General features: G+C 41.3%; 1 protein-coding gene across 1 annotated transcript; it reads left to right on the plus strand.

The window, feature by feature from the left end:
* The first annotated feature begins 894 nt into the window (after window positions 1-894).
* On the plus strand, window positions 895-20,179 carry CDPF1 (cysteine rich DPF motif domain containing 1). Its single transcript, XM_061358855.1, has 4 exons — window positions 895-953; window positions 11,310-11,433; window positions 13,644-13,755; window positions 19,385-20,179. The coding sequence occupies exons 2-4, from the start codon at window positions 11,321-11,323 to the stop codon at window positions 19,529-19,531; spliced, it is 372 nt and encodes a 123-aa protein (XP_061214839.1). The 5' UTR covers window positions 895-953; window positions 11,310-11,320; the 3' UTR covers window positions 19,532-20,179.
* The last annotated feature ends 1,258 nt before the right edge of the window (window positions 20,180-21,437 follow it).

Raw genomic sequence — 21,437 nt, forward strand, 5'->3', positions numbered from 1 at the left:
AATTTGGTGAAAACCCTTATTTCTTATTCATAAAGCAGGGGGCGTCCTTCAGGCAGTTCCCTCCGAATACACAGAGCCCGCTGAATTTTTTATTATTACTGTTTAGTTAAGTCTTACATGCTCCTCGCAGTGCAGCGCGTTTACAGGCAGCACTCCAGGCCATGGGATGGTGTCGCCCATCGGCCCCCAGCCACTTGCTCCTCGCGGTGCAGGGGCAACCAAGACCAAAACCAAAGCCGTTTTCTCCCTTAGACTACAGGAACTTCAAGCACCGCAATGCGGGCCCAGCGGACCCAGTTACCAGGAAAGGCGCCGGCACCGCCTGCCAACAGCCGCGGTGCTGAACGGAAGACGGGCGACACCCGCGCAGGGGCACCCCGACCGCGGGAGCCCTGCTGCACTGGCTCTTTAAGGAGGAGCGGCGCAGGAAGCTGACGTAGGGGTTTGGGAGGGAGCGCTGGTAGCGGTCGGGTGGATCTGGTGCGTGTCGCGGTGGTCGGGGGCCGCGAGTTGGCCTAGGGGTGGACCGAAAGGAGCGGAACAGAACCGGGGCTCCCCTCCCCCTCCCCCTCCCCCCCCCGAAAAGGGGCCCCGGTGTACGGGCAGCGTGGGAAGCCCGAGCTCCCCGGCAACAGGCCAGGTTGGACAGAGCCTTGGGTGGCATGGTTTAGTGGGAGGTGTCCCTGCCCATGGCAGGGGTGTTGGGACTAGACGATCTTAAGGTCCTTTCCAACCCAAACCATTCTGTGGTTCTATGATTCTGTATTATTGAAAGGAGCGAGTTTATATTCTCACGTCAGCTGGGATCTGAGAAAGGTTTTTCTGTGCTCCTTACCAGCCGTGGCCCCTTACTGAAGACCTCCCTCCTTCGGACAGGACCCGGGCTGGCGCAGCGGTTGCTGTGGAGGCTTCTCCATCAGAGCGCACAGCAGTGCCAAAGCATCCCTGCAGAGGTGGGAGAGCAGAGTTCAAACCGTGGATGTTTTCCCCTTTGATGCTGAAAAAGGCCTCTTCATCAGGGTCTGTAGCAATAGGACGAAGGGTAATGGGTTTAAACTTAAAACAGATGAAGTTCAGGTTGGATACAAGGAAGAAGTTCTTTACTGTAAGGGTGGTGAGGCACTAGAATGGGTTGTCCAGAGAAGTGGTGAATGCTCCATCCCTGGCAGTGTTCAAGGCCAGGTTGGACAGAGCCTTTGGCAACATGATCGAGTGGAAGGTGCCCCTGCCCATGACAGGGGGTTGGAACTAGGTGATCTTAAGGTCCTTTCCAACCCTAACTATTCTATTATTTGCTTGGGGTGGGGAAGGTTTAAAGTCTGCTCCTCGCACCTCCAGGGTGCTTGACTTGCTAGAGCATGAGTTAAACTGCCTCTTCCCTTCAGATTTCTGAAGCAAGTGAGCATGAGCCTCTTCAAAGTAGCCTGCTGAGCAGGTTGACTGCTTATTGGGAGATGCTCATGATTCTGGATCTACAGTCAAAGCTTGATTCTGACTTTTCTTCAACACAGGGCTTTTAGTATGAAGTATATTATTTGTGTAATAGAATGTAGTGGCCATAGATGGCTTTTTCTGAGGAACTGCATGAGTTGAGATTGGAGCTACAGGATGCAGCCTCAGAGGAGACTGGGGAGAAGATACCAGGGAAATTCTGAGCTGTCTGAGGGTACTGCTCTTGGATATACACAAAGATGGAGCTTTAAGGACTCTAGAGGTCTTAGGGGAAACCCTTGTTTCCTGTCATATGTAGGCATTTCCAGTTTGAGGTTGCACTTGGATTAGGTGGTGTTGGGACTACAACCTTAGGCTTAGAGGGCTGTAGAGCTCTGTAAATAATTGGGTGCTCAACTCCTCTTGCAAAATGAGGGCAGGTTGCAAGATGTATGAGAGATGGGGTGCCACAATTTCTCTCTGACTCTGCTCTGAGAGCCTATATAGTAATATATATATCCATATCTCAGTGATGCTAGAAATGGTCTCTGCTTAAGGAGAGGTGTTAATCACATGGCTTTCCTTCACACTCAATCCAGGTTTCATTGCTGACCTGTTACTTGTCTCTAAGGCACTTGGGCTTGTGGAAGTCTCTACAGACACTGCAAAATGCCATCAAAATAAAGCCAGTCGGGCCTTAGGCATGATGGCCTAAGTAATCTCTTGAGCTGTCTTCCATCTCTACACATCTATGAGTCAAAGAACTGGATTTATGTACTAACAGCTAGTTATACTAGTACTCACAGGTTTGTGCACTGGTTACATTTGATTTTTTTTTCTTTTTCTGTTAGGGTTTTTCCCCTGCTGTAGTCACAGAATCAGGGAATCACAGAACGTTTTTTGGTGGAAGGGCTCTTCAAAGGTCATCTAGTCCAATCCCCTGCAATGAGCAGGGACATCTTCAACTAGATCAGATTGGCGGCATTACCAGTATACCACCTTGGATGGACACTAGTGGTGCAAAGACACCATGTGCTGATTCATTTCCCTTAATTGGTGTAGTTTACAGGTTGTATTGATACGAACCCTTTTATATTAGCGTAACTAATTATAACACTGCCTTAACTATATGCTTATAATTGAAATTGTATGTTTTATACAAAACAAAATGTAAAATGTAAGAGCTTCATGCTTCCATGCCAAAAAAAAAAAAAAGAAAAAAGTTTTTCCTTATGCCTTAATTTCCCATGTAAACATACAAGTTTGCCAGGCAAAGTAGCTGTTACAAGGGTGTCACTTTATACCTTGTCTCACCTTGTCTTCCCTCCAGTAGAGTCAAGATGTACATCTGCGATCTCTATAAATATGATAAGGTTACATCAAGACAGTGGAGGATCCCCTGCAAGTTTTACTCTGCACAGATACAGCAATATGGGGTTGCCTGGAGGTATTCTGACCAAAGAAGGTTTTTATTTGGTGATAAATAACAGTGGATTGGATTCTGTTGTTAACCTGAATTGGAATTGAGGTCTACTCCCTAGGTTTGTTGAGGTGCTAAACTTCCTAGCCTGTGCATTACCTTTGCACTGGCCTGTTTCCTACTGGCACAAAAGTCAATCAACCAAAAAACTGCAAAGAGTCCCAAAAGTCCAAATAGATAAGTAAAACATGAGATTTGGATTAATAAGTTATCTCTGTGGTTGCAACAGTTTGAGGTTTCTCTTTTGCTCTAGGCCAGGATAAAGCAGGAGAGTGTGTTTTGTTATGTTCCTTTTCTAAATACCTTGGGTAGGTAAAAAATGAAAGCATTTTTCACCTGCTTTATGTTTTATTTTTTTTACTGGCCCTCTAATGTGAACTATGCTGCCTCCTGTAAAGTCTCCTTATAACTACATGCCATAACAGTTTTCCACTAAGCTTTCTTCCCCACATTTTCATTTATTCTGTTTAACACTGAGTAAAGTTACTACTAATTAACCACATGTAGAGGTGTGCTTATGTGCAAAAAGAAAACATGTTTAATTCTGTAACAGGTATCACAGCTTTCTTAAGCCTTATCCATCTAGCTATAGCCAGTACTTTTAAAAACTCTTGATGTAAGTATATGGCATATAAAATGTCTGTCAAGACCCTGTCAACTCTCCTGCTTAATTAGCTCTACTCTGCAGCCCATACTTTCTTCTTGGACCATGGTGAAATCTTAGTCAGACACATCTATGCTTGCTGAACAGATTAAGATCTTAAAACAAAGGAAAGTTCTTAAGTATCTGTGACACATTGAGGGTGCTGCTAATTCTCACTGGATTTTGAGCTGCTTGGGCAAAAAGACACAATTGCAAAGATTTTGAATGTCTGCCCTCCTAGCATATGACCCAGTAGGAGCAGTTTACTCTGTTTATAGAGAATTCCAGGGTCCACACCCTGGAACACCACAGGGTCCATGATTAAATTTGTCACATATCAAAACCCCAGCTTTCTCATCTTTTACCTGTGATGAACAGAGCAGTGAATTTGTCCAAAAGAACTTCTTGAGGGGAAAAGCATAAACACACGTGTTCTGGAGAACAGGCTGTGCAGGCTGCAGAGCATGCACAAAAGAAATGGCTTGGCTGTCTATTGCAAAATGTCTCCACATACTTGCCTAATAATAAGCATAATTTCTCTGTGTCCTACAGAAAACTGTAGAAGTGGTTCTTGTATATGTGCCTCAATACCTGTTTGATGAGAGTATCAGGTGTTGGAAGAAGTAAGTGCAGCCTTAGTACCTGCCTGTTTTTTAGGCACAGTAATTCCAAGCACTGGTTGGGAAGCAAAGTCTGAGAGGAGCAAACAGACTAACCTGAAAAAATGCAAAAAACTCACTGTTTGTACCTACCTGTCTGGTTTCACTTTATTTCATGTTGCTACATGGCTAGAAAAAAGGAATTTACCAGATGAAAGTTATGAAGTCTTGAAGCTGTTTGGATTCTGAAGCTGAAGGATTAATTTCCAATGTAAAATGTAACCAAAGGGGCAAAACTAAAATGACCTCTGTGTGAAGGTGTGAAACAAGGCACCCGTTTGTAAGTTCTTGTAATAGAACTCCCAGCAAGTACCCTGGAAAACTCTAAGGGTTGAGTGACAATGGACTTCTTTGCTTTGTCAGACACACTGGAAATACTCTGGTGTTTTCCTGTGCTCGCTCTTCTCAACAGTTGGGATAACAAAACTTGATGAACATGTCCTTTGGTGGAAATGGGCATGCCTGTATGAAGGTGTGTGTGTGTGACTATGGGCATGAGAAAGTTGTAAGTGTAGTAGGTACAGACCTTTCTTTATTCTCAGGCTTTCTTGAAGCTGACATTACCCCATGCCCCCTGCCCCACCAATAGTTTTGTGTTTTCTTTTCTTTTTGAAGATTTTGTTTTACTTCATTATGAAGTCTTCTGCTTGAGCCCAGTCCTAACAAACTGAGAGCTTCATTCACATTTTACTGGAAAGAATTCTCCTCCACAAGTGTATTAATGCTGAACGCAAGGGAAAGTGGGCAGTTGCTGTCACAGCAAGGACACTGTAACTTGCAACCCCACACAGTGGGAGCTGAGTGTTTCCTTACAGTACCAACTTTGCTTTCTGTAGGGAGATAAATCAGTGAAGCTATATTTATTTCTTTCAGGATTATGTCACGTTGCAGTGTCTTATTTCCTGAAACAGCATGTTAGCCTCTCCTCATGTATTTCCACAAATTCTCGGAGTTCCTATTTTTAGACTCTGTTGAACAGTGTCCTTAACTATTCTTTAAGGACAACTTAAAAGGAATCATCATCACTTATATTAATAGAGCCTTACTGACTTATTCTTCCCCACTATGGATATTAATCTAACAAAGCTATAATAGGGAGCTGCAGTTAACCTCCTCTCTTGTAAGTCCCTATAACTGTGCTGTGAGAAGAATAATAATCTTGCATTGCCTTTCTTTAATTTCTAGGCCATTTTACTGATAGAATGTTAGAATGGCATCATGGATGATGACGTGATAAGCTTTATACTCTGCTTAGGAAGGCATGTTGGAAGAGAAGGAGAAGAGGAAAGAGGGGTATTAAGCAGAAAATCTGATATGATAGGTTAATTCTTGGGAGAAGGAAGAACTAATTAAGAGTATAGTTCTCCCTCCTCTGTCAGGACTGATTGTTCTGTTACACGGCAAAGAGATCCACCACACACTGTGCCTCTCCAAACAAACGTGGAGATGGCTTCCAGCAGGCATGCTTAGGCAGCTTGCTTTTATTTTATTCTGTCATTCACTCCTACTGTGTGATCCGCTTAGCTGGGCTTTTGCAACTAAGTTACTCTGAACAGCTGAGGTGCTGAAACGAGTATTCCCTGCAGCTACTAACGGGGATACCGCCAGTTACCAGGGCAGTGCATGTCCTATGTGTCCACTAGAGGACAGTGGTATCTGCTGGTTAAAGTCTTGTTGCAGCGTTCCTGTGTGAAGCTGTTAACATTCTCGCCTAATTTCAGATTCTTGATTATTAAATGCTGTCTAATTAAGAGCTGGCTGCCTGCCATATTCAAGTAAGGAGTACTTGGGCTAGATTTTTTTAAGTTTTGGTTTCTCAGCTTTGTTAGATCATATGTCTTCTCAATAGATGCCTTTTAGAGATTCATCTTGTGTTCATAAAGCCTTTTTACCTAAGGTAGTGTTTTGATTTGCTTGTCTGTATTACTCATCTCTTCTGACACACCCTACATTCCCTACAACTGTTCAGAAAACATGCTCACATCTGTGACTACCTAAGTTGTTTGTCCTAGGGGATATCCACAGGGAATCTGCACAAGCTGTTGTTGAAAAGCAGGGCTTGGGGCCTGTGATATGACCCTGTGATACTTAGAGAGAAGCCTGTGTGCTGCAGCAATCTCAGTTCCTTCAGAGAAGAGAAAGCATAGCAATACCAGCACAGTCCCCACAGCCTGAAGGGAGAAGTTGCTGCAACAAGTCAAGGTTTAATTCAATCGAGTGATCTTTGCAAGAGGTAGTAAGGGTAAAAGACGTAAAGAGTAAAAAGTGGCCATGGTTGGTGAAATTGCATTCCTGGGCTAATTTGTTATGCTGAACCCAAGGTAAGCCACCTCAAAGGAAGAGCAGGGAGGCAGCCAACAGGCGACCTAAACATGCCTTCAGGCCAGTAACGTGGAGGAACTGGAGGGAGAGAACTGTTCACCTGGGGATTAACTAGTAAGTAAGAAGGTTCTGCTGTTTCATTTACTACCTAAGCAATTAGGCAATTTTCTGAAGGAGACGAGTGCATTCTTGGTGCCAAAGTGTATTTAAATTTATGTCACACCACATACTGCAAAATAAGTTAGCATTTACCAGGCTATGAACTTACTGGCTCCTGCCCTTCTAGTAGAAAACACTCTTTCCCATAGAGAATCAAGCTGTGAATATTATAGTAGGCTTTTGTCATCAAGAGTGGATACTGAAGGAAAATCTTGGCAAGTGAAAGAAACAAGGGTTTAATTGGAGAGGATTAAAGGTGTGTCAATGTTGGTTTTATCTGACACCCTTTCAAATCAAAGCCTGCATCTGTAGGCAGTTTGTTTCTTGTATAGTTTCTCTAGTTTATCAGTGACTTAGAAATACATGAGTCTCCTGTGGAGTATTAAGAGGGGCTTAACCTGTGCATTGTAAAGACTTGTGCTAATGAGGTTTGAAGCAAAGAAAATCAGGTTACTTATCTGTGCTGCTACTTTGCCACTGACCCTGACAATTTAATGGTGATTTATTATTTCTGGCATGCCTTCCAGGCCTGTTAGCAGAACACTCTAAGCAGAACTGCCCTGAAGTTTTTAGGAGTCCCTAGAGAACAACACTGAGAGCCACTACCCCACATCCATATCATGTATCAGTCACAGACAGCATGGAGAAACACTCCTGTATCACTGTCTAACCTGCGCCTTTCTTTCATTGCGATTATTTCCTTAGTATGGCATGCAAATCTGTGTTCTTTACCTTTCACCATGACACGTGGGCCAACCTCACGTCCTGCAGCATTCTGGGCTAGACTTGGCAAGTTTCTGCTGAGCATGCTAGTTCAGAGTTTGCTTCGTAATCAAGCATGTGTGGGTAGCCGTATTCTTTTCAGGAGAGCTATGCATGTGCTTAAAGTAAGTATGTGTTTAAGTACCTTGCAGCTTCCAGCCAAAATGGCAAACGCTTGGGCAGAGTTTAGTTCTAAACAAGCTGTTCTGAAAGACTTCTTCAGTACCAGCCAGGCAGATATTAGACGTGTTACTGGGACATGTTGCTGCTTCAGAAATTTTCAGGGAAAGGACAAAAAGCCAGTGGTAGCACAGGTGATGATTTGAGTCATTTGAGATCAGAAATTTGCCTGTCATTATTATGAAGGCCTAGACTTTTATCTGCTCAAGAGATCCTTCATCCTGTTGTTGGCATACTAGAAAGAAACAAGTTCTCACTCACTCTTCATATGTCTGTGTGGAGGGGAGGCAGACACCCTGTCATAGTTGTCATATCAGGCATCTTACTAAGATGGTGTGTGGAGACAAACCAACAAACTTACTTTGTGATAAACCAGTATTTGTCTCGACTGTGGTTTTATTCCAGATTTGCTTCTGTGTGTTTGCTCTCTGACATACTGTTCTTTTAATTGCATACAAGGTTTTTGGAAGCCTTGTGAGAGAGTACATCTTAGGACTTGTTTGCTTGGTTGCTTAGACTAAAGGTGTGAAGCACATGCATAAACTAAAAGCTTGTTACATTTGCCATTGAATCTCCTTCATAAGAAGGGAAATGGCTTTACTTGGTTATATAGCAATATATGTAACTAATAAATATAACTTCTGAATTGAAGCATTCGCTCTGAAATCTATACATTCACTTTACACCTTGAGTTGGTAACTTTAACATTCCCAAGTGCTGCTGTGTAGACAAATGATGTTCCCAGGGAAATAAAACTGATACCAATTTTATACCAGTGATACAGCTGATACCAGTGACTTGTAAGCTGGGAGTAAAATGGAAAGCATCATAAATTCATCTGTGTCTTGCAGGCAGGGTCATATGCTTTTCAACTGGCATAGCCAAAAATCTGTTTGTACATAGATATCATTCCTTCCCAGTGGTAGTCACTGAACAGATTCTGTTCTACATGCCAATGGACTATAAGAGAGCAGGTGTTTCTATATCTAACGTACTTCAGCTCTGAACCCATGGCTGTTATTTTGACTTGGAATCAGCACACATTCATTCCAAAGTCTATGACCCTCACTGCCATAAATACTCTTTTTTGTTGTTGTTGTTCTGAGTCTTTTGCATTATTTTAAAGAAAATATCACCGTGATATTCTTCTCTGTTTGATTCAAGTGACTTTCCATACGCTACCTGTGTGGGGTTAATTATTTCCCGCTTTAAAAGAAGATTGGTTACAAAAAATTACATACAATGTACTGGACTGAATCTCATTCAGCCAGGTTGGTGTCTTGATAATGCTGCTGACTACCTACAGAAAAGGTAAATTTAGATATGTTTCAGGGGACTTACCTAGTAATCCTAAAATGCAGAGGCAGGGTTCAAAAAGCATATTCTTAGTTGCGTTTGTGTTTTAATATACAGGGAGAAATAGGTAGCATGTTCATGACTCATATCTAACTGAAAAATCTGAAAGCACTTTAGTTAATTAAATCCTCTCAAGCGTCCCTGTGAGGTAGAGAAAATACACAATATCTGCGGGTTACATCACTTTTGAAAAAATGTAGTTGCCAAAAGTATTCATAAGTCATATTTATTTATTAAACCAATATCCACCCCCATTTGTGTTACATTTGAAGAATTTCAAATGACAGGAATGGAAGTAGAAAGGATGATGGTGGAAGAATTATGGGGTTAGGGAGATTATTCCCGAAATTTAAAAGGGTAGGGCTTTCTGAACTGGATGTCTGTTATGAAGCCTCTGTAACCTCTGAATAGCCTGGGGCTCCCTGTTCTTCTGGAACATTAGGTGACAAGTAGTCACAACTCTGCTTCACCTTGCCCCTAATTCACCTTAGCAGCATATGTCCCTAAGGATTCAGTTTCACCACATAGGGTGAGCAGAAATAGCAGCTTACTGTCATTGAAAGAGGGAAATACAGGTCTCTCGTCTCAGACCTCCCTTTCTCCTGGTTGTGTAGTTTTGCCTCTTACCTTGAACTGCTGTTAACTGTTGTTGGATTCCTCTGCAAGCCAATTTAGTTCCCTAAAATAAGAGCAAAAAAGGACGTTGGAGGAAAAAAAAAAAAAAAAAAAAAAAAAAAAGAAGAGGTAGTTCTTTTACTTGTTATTATAGAACCATAAACCAAGGTGCTTTATGTTGGATACCAGCTGCTCACTCGATATTTTAGGATGTTTCAGATTACCTCTGGTGCTAGCCTGTAGACTGTATGGCCATTAGTTAGGTCTTCAGGTTGAAGTGTATTAGGTGTGCTTCTGGAGCACATTTTTCAGTTTAGTTTCATCTGAAACTGTCCAGTTTGTGTGCTTTAAGACTGCTTCATGATACAAACCAAGTGTTCACGTAGTGAACTGAATCAGCTGTGTAGGGGAAGGGTATGACTGCAAAGCTAGGTGAGCGGGAATCAGCTGCAGTCCTTTGGCAGGCCGTGTATCTGCTCAGCTGTGAGCACACTCAACCTAACTGCTGAGATATTGCTCAAATTTGAGTTCCTACTGCTCACCTTCCTAACAGCTTTGTGTGACCTTTACTTCACTTAAAAAAGCTGGCAGATTTGCAGCAGCAAACTGCATGCCATGGAAAGTGTGAATAATGCAAATCTGGGGACAAATACATGGTTAGTTGTGTTTGATCTGATCATACATACACACTAAAACCAGTCCTAAAAGCATACTTGCCACACCACACTCTTGAAAAGCTTGGTGTATGACACCCAACTAAAGTGGTACTAGTGAAGGGTGAGCTCCCAAGTGTAAACCAATGGCCAAGATGTTAAATAAGTCATCTTGTAAGCATCAAAGCTGATGAAACATGTCTTTCTAGGTTTTATATCTCATTGACAGGTAGCTATACCTTTGTAATCAGTGTCTGAAGTCTTTCAGATAGGTACAGTAGCTTTCCTATGTGCAGATTCTCTGATTCATAGAAATACATAGGTATCCTCCATGAGGGTAAAGCAGAGTATCCCTCTTCTGCCTATTTTCATAAAAGTTATAGAACCTAAACTTTTTTAAAGGTACCTCTTCCTCTGTCCTCTGTGGCTTGTATGGGCCAGCACTCTTATCTAGGCACAGGGTGATTACATCGGCATCATTTCCATAGGAAGCCAGATAAGAAGACGGAGCCAGGGTTAAGCTTCCAAAACTATTCGAAGGTGAACCAGAAGCAGAGAAAAACATGTAGTAAATCATTGCAGTGCCTACCTTTCTGGTGCCTGCCTCCTGAGCAGGGTCCCAAACCCCTTCATGGCTCCATTTGCAGGGAGGAGGAGACAGGCACTGCAGACCTGGGATTCCACACAGCATATAGAGAGTCATTTCCTGGGTAGTGCTTAGGGAGTGTAGGCCTTGGCTGAGCAAAGGGTTTTCCAGATCACAGCCGTGTGCTTTGTTACCTAAATTTTTTTATGGATCAAGTTCCAAATTCACAGGTGAACTTTATAGTCAAGCCTAAAGCTATCTAAGGGATTTGTAAGTGTAACTGGGACAGAGAAACCAACTTGATTTAGGAGAAAAGATTTACTCATCAAGGTTTGCAGTAGTCAATTTTCCATTGGATTTTAATCTGCATAGGCAGATGTCTCACATCAGTTTAATCTTCTTGCAGGCAGGAATGTTCCCAGTATTGCTTTTTGGCGCTGAAAGGTGTTTGTGTTGCTTGTAGGTAGCTTAAAGATGGATGCTCCCAAAGAAGTTCAGCCTACAGGAGAGTTCACATGTCAGCTATGTAACTTAACGGCTCCATACACGTACTATGGGCAGAAGCCACCATACACACGCTTTATTGTGTAAGTACAGTCTTTCATATTACAGATTTCATTTATGCTATGAGCATTAGAAGCCTTGTAACATGGAATGACATACAGTGCATGAATGCAGTAACATCATACTGCCCCTGAGTATAAGGCTTGGTACTTAAAAGTGACCTATTTCCAAAGGGAAGAAATATTAAAAATTGTAAGCATTGATAGCAAAGACAAAAATCAACTTTCCAAATCTGCATCAACACCGTGCAAAGATTTTCATTGAACTTATTTCCTAACCCCACTGACCACCCTAGAATACAACTATATTTTCTAACTAGAATGCTGTTGATTGTCAGCCTATCAGTTCTGGAAATAGCCCTCTCCTTTCAGCTGTGTCAGCTGGGAAACATGTAAACACAGAATCAATTAAATACATATGGTAAAAACACTTTTTTAAGAGCTGTTTGACTTGGAGTTCTGAACAGCCATGCTTTTTTTGCATGAATTAGACAATTATTTGGCACATTGTGTGGTATTTAAGTGTGTGGAAATGTAGTGCAAATTTACACTGTAGGAGACCAAAGCCTTTTCCATCTGTGCAAAGTAAGGATAGTTTGACCAGAAACTATGCCATTACAATATTGTCTGCAGGCATTAAACTGCACAAAGCAATTAGCTTTAAATGTACGAATTGCTCTGTTTTGTCCATCCTGGTCAACAAACCCATCAGGCAAGCATTGCCAGGAACTCACTGGAACTGGAAGTCAGGCATGTACTCAGTGTGTCACCCTAGTAAGACTGCTAATTTCTTACAAAATGGACACAGCTGTTGATCACTACCTGCTTGGGCTGTTTTTTATTGGACAGCTGTATTTTTATCATTCCAAATCCCACGCTCCTACTGGTTTTCTCTCTTCTACTCAGCAGAGCAATGGCCTACCTTTGATCAGGTCCATTCCTGAAGAGTCTAAATCAAAGCTGAACATAATCTTTAAGTTATCCAAGCTCTCTGTTAATCATCTCAGCTTTATTTAGGTGACTGAGATTCAAAAAGCAAAAGAATAATGCTGAAGCATAATAATTCTATACATGCGTATAAGAAATAGCTTTACACACTACCTTTATTGGCTTTCTTTCTAGCCTACTCATATGTCCTAAATGCAGTTGATGCGGGAAACGTATGCCAGACATAAAGGCTTGTATAATGCCCAGGTCTCTGCATAGATGATGACTACATTAAGACTGTGAATCTTGCAAGGGAAACTTTGCAAAGGTAATCCAGTCTTTGTGTATTGAGAGACTTGTTGACAAGGTGATCTCCAATCATAGAATGCCTAATCTTTCCCATTGAAGGCTTGAGCTATGCCATTTTTTGTTTGAGTGGAGATTAAAAAGAAAAAGGAATACACTCACAAATGCACACATAAGTGTGTATGTATGTAGACAAGGAGAAGGCAATATGAATTAAAAGAATGTCTTTTAAAATATATATTGTACTCCATGTTACTACAGAATCCGAGTTTAAGTCCAACAATAAGCCAGCCTTGCAGGATGCCATGTGCAGACAGGCACCCAAGTGACTTCTGTAGTACTTTGCCTGGAGCTCAGAGGAAGAATAAGGCCTTAGTCTTTCCCAAGCAGATTGCCAAATTATTAATAAATACACTCCCTTAATACCCTGAAGCAAACAGTGGAGTCTGTGACATAAAGTAAGCATATTCCAGGTCATTGCAAAGCTCTGTGCCAGTAGCTCCAGCTTTCAAGAGGTGGGAACCGTAGCTTTACAGCAGTGACATAACTAAGAGCAGTAAAAACTTCCTGTACTGCCATGCACACAGCTTTGGAATAGAACTTCTAATAAAAAGCTGTGAAATTGAAATGCTAACTTGACAAGGTACTGAAGTTGGCCGTGCTAAGGTGAGCCTGTAAGAAATATGGAAGATAAGAAAATACTTCAAGGTAGAGCACTGAGAAAAACATAGTAAGATAATGATAAAAGGATCACCAATTCCCCTAGTTTTAGAAGACACATAGGAAGTGCAGTACAGGGCTCAAGGCAGCCACAATGTTGGTATTTGAAGAGGAAAGGAGCTGCATATGGGCTGCATTGCCTCATGTGCAACACCAGGCCAAGGAAGTCAAGTAGAAAGGGCTGATACCTTTTCAGCCTCCACAATTGCCCCAGCCTTTCAACTCTCCCCTACTCTGAAATGTACCCTTAAAAGCCTGAAATTACTCTCTTTTTTTTATAGGCTTTTGGAAGAAAGCTACGTCATGAAGGATCCTTTCACCCCTGACAAAGACAAATTCCTCATCCTTGGGTCTCATTGCAGTTTGTGTAGAAGATCAGTGTGTGTTGGTACAGTAAGTAACAACTAAAACAAGCTTCTTCAATCTCTTCTTTTTGTTGCAGTCCAGTGACCTGTTGGAGAAAGACCAAACAGAAAAAGAACAAACAGCCTATTTGTAAGGCAAGCTAATTGTATGTTCTTGTGGATTCCCACAGATAAAGCTTTTTGTATTAAAAGAAAATGATCAGCAATTCAAGTGTCCTGTTTACAGATGAGCACAGTCCAACCTCACAATGAGTGTTCTTTTCCACTTTCCTAGCACAAGGAAATGCAAGGCAGATTGTATGTCACTTCAAGACCTTAAAGTTTCAGTAGATCATACCATACCCAACAATAGATTTTTCTTTTTTGCCTCTAAAGGGAATATGAATGTAGCAATAAGACAAGGGGCAATGGGTTTAAACTTAAACAGGAAGTTCAGGTTTGATATAAGGAAGTTCTTTACTGTGAGGCACTGGAACAGGTTGTACAAAGAACTGGTAAATGCTCCATCCCTGGCAGTGTTCAAGGTCAGGTTGGACAGAGCCTTGGGCAACATGGTCTAGTGTGAGGTGTCCCTGCCCATGGCAGGGGGATTGGAGCCAAATGGGCTTTAAGGTCCTTTCCAAACCAAACCAGTTTATGATTCTATCCATGGATTATTAGGTTTGTCCAGAGCACAGGGCTACCATCCTATTTGCAAAAGTTAATGTTGAAAGCGAGCAGGGAGGAGAGCTGTGGTGTGATAGCTCTCTGCAGAAGAATGCATTTGAGTAGCAGCTGGTAGGCAACCTTAAAACTATGAAATCTGAGTGCGATCCAGAAAGGTGGTGTAAAATTACAGTTGTCTTAATTCCTTCTCCTCAGTGCAGAGCTGGCCCCTTTGTTTGCTGAGAGTTCAAAGCAAAAATGAAGACAAGTTGTTACACAATTATCAGTGTCTGGAGGCTGTACTGTGTGTCTTGGAGGCAGTAAAATGAATTGAGAAAACTTAGGCTCCACTCCTTTCCCTCAGCAAGCCAGTTCTGTGGTTGAAAGAGAGTTGGGACTGCAGTAGTCAGAATTTATGTATGATTCAACCCACGAGGAGGCATCACTGGCTTGTTTACATGGACAACGGCATGTATCTGTTATGCCAAACACCACTGCCCTAATGCCAGACAGATCCTGGCCTCCTCTTTCAAAGTGGTTGTTTGCTATCCTAGAGTAACATGCTTAAATACGAGTGCAGCTAGTAGCATGAGCTGTTAGCAAGAGCACACCTTGGGTCTTCAGTGTCAGCTTTTGCAGTTTTCAGGTTCAACCTTTTCAGCCTGCTCTGTAATTGCAGTGGTTAGGCGCCAGCTCCAGCGGCATGATCCTTACTGCAGGTAGCTAGTAGTGGGAGTTTTAAAACAAACAGACTTAAAACAAAACAGACCTTGTGAAGATGTAGATTTATTTATGTATTTATTTTTCATGTTTGGTGTCCAGTTATAGCTCTGGTGGGACAAAGTAACACTCCTGCCCTCCTCAGAGCACGAGGTGAGGTAATCTGGGCAACTGAGACAGCTCATATGCCAGTGCCAGACAGTTCCTGTGTGGGGACTTGAGGAAATTCTCTTGAGCAAAACAAAGGGTCAGATTACACAGACAAAATTTAGAGGGTTGGACAAACACAGCCAAAAGTAAATTGGCACACTTGGACAAGTTTAGCTGCTATTCTGATTTGCAGGGAGGTAGCACCAAGGATGGATTTGACCGCCTGCCCTAAGAGGAGTGTGGAATAGCACCTTGCTCCTGATTAAATTTCTTTCCTATTTCTGAAGTCTCTTCTGTCATTTAAATGAACGAAAATCACCAGAACGTCAGACTAGGGATTGCAACTGAGATTATTTTTTTCCATTCTGGAACTACCTGAGGACTATGTGGGAGTCAGATGAAGTACCACTGCTCTCTGGTTAAGTCTTTGATAGCTGGGCTCAAATTTCCAGCGCCAAGTAGCTAAAGGCAGTTGTGTGAAGGCAGAGCTCACATGTGAGCAAGATCCTCCTAGTGACAATGTCAATGTCTTGGCTGGAAGTTGACTCACTCCCCCACAGAGCCAGTTGTAGAGGCAGATGCAACTAGTCAGATGGTTAGGACTTATGAGCTCGATTCCTGCCCTGACATGTCAGGTTTAGCCCTCTTTTTTACAGCAGAAGATTGGCAGTTCCGGCACATTTTGGGCAAACTTGAGCACATTTAGCTATCTTCTTTCCCAAATGAATTTCCTGAATTTACGAAGGATTCAACTGGTATTTCCAAGTCTGGCACTTGAATCTGTCAGAAATACAGCCTTTTAGCCTCTCAGTATCTTTCCACACTGGGCATTTCTGAATGAAGGTGGGGCTTTTTCTTTTTAAAAGATTAATTATTCCTGTTAATCTAGGGCATAGCAATGTAAAGAGGATGTTAGCAATGAGCTAATAGAAGCCCCTTCTAATCTTTTTGACATTCCTGCCTATTTCGCCCATTGTGGAAATATATCAATCATTTACTTCTTGTTATCTGAGTCTTCAAGATTCCCCTGATGGTATCACTCAAAGCAAAACCTTGATTGCAAATAATTGAGAATAAATTTCTTACCAAACTGGCCAGACCAGCTAGTGAATCACATCTATGACTATGGTTTCAAAATGTATTTAGCAATACTGCTTAGGTAACATTGAAAGAGACCTGCAGAAATGAAGATTAGTGCTTTAAACACCCACACCACAAAGCAGGTAAACACATACTATTCCTCTTTCATGTAAGGAAAATTAAAAGTCTGGAGAAGCAAAGACTCATCCAAGGCAGTAGAGAGAGATGAAATTAGGATAGTATCTCTCTGGATTGGTTTTGGTTCCTGCTTGTGCTTGACCCAAGTAGATCAACTCAGTCCTGTTCCGAATCTTTCCGTAATGTTGTAACATAACAATTGAAACTGAAGAAGATAGTGCTTTCTTGGGCCTCTTTGGCAAAGAAGCTGGACCAAAGTGATGGGAAGTTTTCTGTGGCAGGTTGCTTTCATTTTTATGTTGACTCAAAATTGCACTGGACTAACCTGTAGCTTTTGTATCTAAGGAGGCTTAGATACAGATCAGATTTTAGGCTTTTCATGAAACAACCTGTGTTAGCTGAAGCGGCTTCCCTTACAGCTGCTCTGCCAGTGAAAGTCAGGACTAAACAACTGCTCTGTTTAATGCTCATAATGCTCACTTCTGCAAGTATTCTCTTAAGCCTCACTCAGTTAATTCACTCCAGTCAGCTTGCAGTGTCCATCACGCTACTGAACCAGTCATTACCACAGTGTATTGGTAAGTGTTATTTGTGGTCCAACTGGAAATAATTCTAATTATTATCTGTAATGTCTTAAAACATGTCAAAACCCCACAGAAAGGAAGATAACAAAAATGCTTTTAAAAATCCTTAGGAAGTTTGAGTGCCCTTCTTCCTGTTTCCCTTTCAGAAAACAGAAGAGGAAGTGATACCATTTCACCATATTAGTAATTTAAAACAGTTATTTCTTTTTTATTGCAACACTCATTAAACATAGGAAAAGAGGTGTCTTTTGGAGAAGAAAGTAGGACAGGGAGCAAGTTTCATCTCTTATTGCTCACCTCAGCAGACAGTGACTACATACTGACCTTGGACATGACTGTAGGTATTAAGTGATAAATGTAACTCTACAGCTACTTTCCACTCGACTTCCAGTCATGCAGGGTCAATCCTGGACACGGTTAGGCAGAACCTTTCCTTTACATGCAACTTCCTTTACAAGTGTGATAAAGATACTATCCCTGTATATATTACTTCTAGACATGATCCATGTCACAACAGAAATAAACTCTGGCAGTTTGCTTTGTCAGCACAGTTTTGCCTGAACCAGATTGTTAAGTTTGAAATTGAAATGGCCTCGTCCTGCCTTGGTCATGGAAGAGGTGAAACCTATTAAAGAATTTTCCAGTTAAGCACTGAAGTCTATCAGGATAATTGTCAAAGAAGGGCTTGTCTATACATAGTAAGGGTAATTTGTAGGGTTTTAAAACAACAGCTAGGCTGAATAATCATAGAATCACATAATGGTTTGGATTGGAAAGGACCTTAAAGCTCATCTAGTTCAATCCACCTGCCGTGGGCAGGAACACCTCACTCTAGACCGTGTTGCCCAAGGCTCTGTCCAACCTGGCCTTGAACACTACAAGGGATGGAGCATTCACCACTTACTTCCTTGGGCAACCTGTTCCAGTGCCATAGCACTCTGATTCCACAGCCCGCCTCCAGGTTAAGTTCATGACTCTACAGTAATGGGCCCAGCGTTCAGATATGCAGTGGTTCATATTCATCATTTGTCTAAGTCCCACTGGCCAAAGTTGGCAGCTTATTTCAGCTAGAAGAATGTAAATTGAGCACCTCTAAATCTGTGAGGAGCTGTGCCTTATCGGAGTTCCCCATCTGCAGAACAGAAGTAAAGCCTCTCCCCTGCTCTGTTATTGCCTGGTGGCACAGTGGCCATCATTGTGGAGCCATGAACTTAACCTGGAGGCAGGGGAAGCTGTGTGTCATTTTGCAATACAAACAAGAATAGCATGGCCAACTTAAACTCTAATCTTCCCTTTTAATTGGCAGCTTAAAGTATTAGGGATACCAAGAGACAAAAAACAATAGGCTCTGGAGGTTGTGCAACTGAAATCCAGTTTCAGGGCTTTTCAGAGACCAAGTCCTCACACTAGCTCTCAATACGAAGGTGCCTGGCAGTCAGCGCAGAAACGGACAATGGATGAAGAAGAGTTGTTCCTTGGGCTTGGAAGTTGCACAGAAGCAGGCTGATAGAGTTGTGATAAAATCGTACTGTTAAAGTCTCAGTAGTGACAAGGGATACAAAAGGAAGAAGCACAGAAATAGCCAAGCCAAGCCCCCAGAGAAAGGCCAGCCAAAAATGACCATGGCAAGAGAAAACTTTGCTGTTTAGCAAAAATGCAATGGAATCCATTACTCCCCAAAAGATGTCCTCAGCCATCTAAATTGATATCGTTATTCATGCTTAAATCCCCAAGAATAATCCATCAGCAATACCAGGACCAGCTTACCCATTAAATCCTATTTGGAATTTAGTGATCAGCATGCTGGGAGAAGCATGTACTTCAGTCTTGCTGCAGGGCAAAGGAATAATACCTTAATAAGCTTCTCTTCCAGTTGCCCAGACTCTGTAGTGTGAATTGGCTGAGACAATTAAACTGAGATTTCATCCATTACCCACCTTTACCTTGAATAAATGTACTCACTGATTAGAAACTAAAAACATACATGGTGCTAAAGCTTGAGCTGATGTCTCTGAACTTTTCATGGCAAAGTATAAAAGCTGTTGTACACAAAGAAGGTATTTTCCCTGCCCTTGAAGTGGAATAATGCTATGATCTGACAGGTTTCATTCACAACTGGTTTGGTTAGCAGTGTTACAGACCCAACATTTTTGTTTTTAAATCAGTTAGCTCTAACCAGAGGTTAGTTATTTAATAGGAAGAAGAAAAATTGCTGGAATATTTCAACCTAGAAGAAGACTTTAATTTAGAATAATTCTAAATATAAATGTGTTTTAATGAGACTGGAATGGAAGCAGTTCCATTTTGTGTATCCTGCTAATAATGTTACTTTCTTTACAGGAATGTAGTCTGTTCTACTCGAAAAGGTTCTGCCTCCCTTGTGTGAATGAAAACCTAAAAGCCTTTCCTTTGGAAATACAAGAAGATATGGATAAAAGGAAGGCCCAAGAAAAATCCTCCTGCAAAAAACCGGATACAAGAACATAAATACTGAACAACCAAGAGAGACAGTTCTTTGGCCAGGGTTTCTCCTCTTTCCCTTTGGAGACTATCATGTTGCTCCTTTTAAAGAAGTGACCTTCATCATCTCACTACTACAGAACACAGTTACACATTTCCTTACAATTGGCTTGGCTTCAAACATTGTCATGCAGCGACTGAAGTGCAAGCAGTATGGCCTGAAGGTGTTGAAGAGCCAGAAAGAAAGGCAGACAAGCCTGTTGTCATCATGCAAAGCGCATGTAGTAAAAAACTGAGCAGTGTATAGGATAGGAACCATGTCCCAGTTTTCACATTTGTTAGTTTAATGTTTTGTATTGTTCTTGACACTCCTACAGTGTTATGAAAATCTGGGACAGATTTCTCTGGCTTAATTCAGTATACGTCCAAGAATGTCAGTGTACACCAATTGTTAACGTGACACAGCTGCCCTGATAAGATTACATTAAGCATGGAATTCAAAGCTTTATTTTTAAGTCTAAAATAAAATAGTTACAAGAAAATGTCACAGATGCCCATAGCAATACCTAGATTCTTCAAGATTAGAATATCAATACTATCACAGCATTAGACTTCTAAAAGTAGGTGATCTTGTAATAGAATACCAGTATAATAATAAAAGAAAGATACAAGTTACTTGCAGTTGCAGTAGTTTTCCCCTCAATCTTCTAAGCCCATATAAATACAGCAACAGGAGAGGATCCTTAACATACCTGGTTTATCTTTTACAAGTAAAGCTGACTTCCTTTTCACTGTCACATCAGTTAGTCTGGAAATAGAAAAGTTCATCTAATAAGTTTAATTCTTTCCTGAACTGGGCAATTAAACTGCAGTGAGAATAGGGGGTTCAGTCTGTTGGGAAAACGGCAGTTTGTTTAGCTCAAAAATTAGGTTCACAATTATCTATGCTGACTTTGTCTTAATTACAGGGAAGATTAAGTGGCATTTATGTAAAAACCACATAGTCCCACACCTTAAGGATATGTCTAGAATGCTCCCTCACCATGAAATCATGTGTTTACTCAAGCTTTTGTTGGCCAGTGGTTCAGAACCCGTTAATGCCTTGGTTAACATCTCTTTGCTCAGCTCTTCCATCCCCATCATTTGTCGTACGTCAGCATCTAAACTTGATCATTTTAGTAGAATGAACCGTGTGTCTGTTAAAAGAAATCAACATTATTTCAGTGAGTTATTTTTAGAGCTTTAAGCTATTTTGGTATCCTAAAATTATCTTAATTTCTGAACCTAGTATATTGGTGTCCTCTGTCGAGGACTGGATTTTCTTGCAGTTACTAGAGAAGCAATAATGGACTTATTCATACCCTTTTCAACCTCTTAGAAGCCTTAAGACATAAAATATATATATTTAATTGTGGGGAAAAAGATACATTTAAAAAATCAGTATTTCAGCTTTCTTTTTGCAGTAACAAGAGCCTATTCTTTTAAAGAAAGTGATATTAAATTTATATAAAATTGGAAATTTCATTTTCATGTTAAGCACACCAAAAAACTGTAAGTGTACCTATCTGCTTAAAAGCTGTAGTGTAACTATCTGCCCTGTACGAGTAACAGAAGGACATCCCATGCTAAAACATCAACTGTAAAGAGAATGAGAGATGCTCAAAAAAGAATTACAGCACTTTTCCATCTTAAAATTCTAGTGTTATAATCAAGCTGACAGAAAGCAACAGTTACATGAGATCACATAATATGTTTATACCAGCAAATGTTTTTCTAAAACATTTTATTTCCTGCATTTCACAATGCTTGCAGCAGGTTGCATCTTAACTCTTAGTTTGAAAATAGGTTTTAAAAGCCTGGCTAGCACAGTTCCCATCTAAATGAGAATGTGCCTTTTGGTTGTATGATGCCAAATCTATTTTGGCACTGGGAA

The sequence above is a fragment of the Neopsephotus bourkii genome, unplaced genomic scaffold, assembly GCF_033783945.1.
Source record: "Neopsephotus bourkii isolate Nb327-2 ecotype Australia unplaced genomic scaffold, CSIRO-AGI_Nbou_v1 NB_107, whole genome shotgun sequence".
Lineage (NCBI taxonomy): Eukaryota > Metazoa > Chordata > Aves > Psittaciformes > Psittacidae > Neopsephotus > Neopsephotus bourkii.

Coding starts and splice junctions, on each gene's coding strand:
- CDPF1 (XM_061358855.1), top strand. CDS start 11,321: ATGGATGCTCCCAAAGAAGTTCAGCCTACAGGAGAGTTCACATGTCAG. Junction 11,434..13,643: donor CCATACACACGCTTTATTGT/GTAAGTACAGTC, acceptor TTTTTTTTATAG/GCTTTTGGAAGAAAGCTACG. Junction 13,756..19,384: donor GATCAGTGTGTGTTGGTACA/GTAAGTAACAAC, acceptor CTTTCTTTACAG/GAATGTAGTCTGTTCTACTC.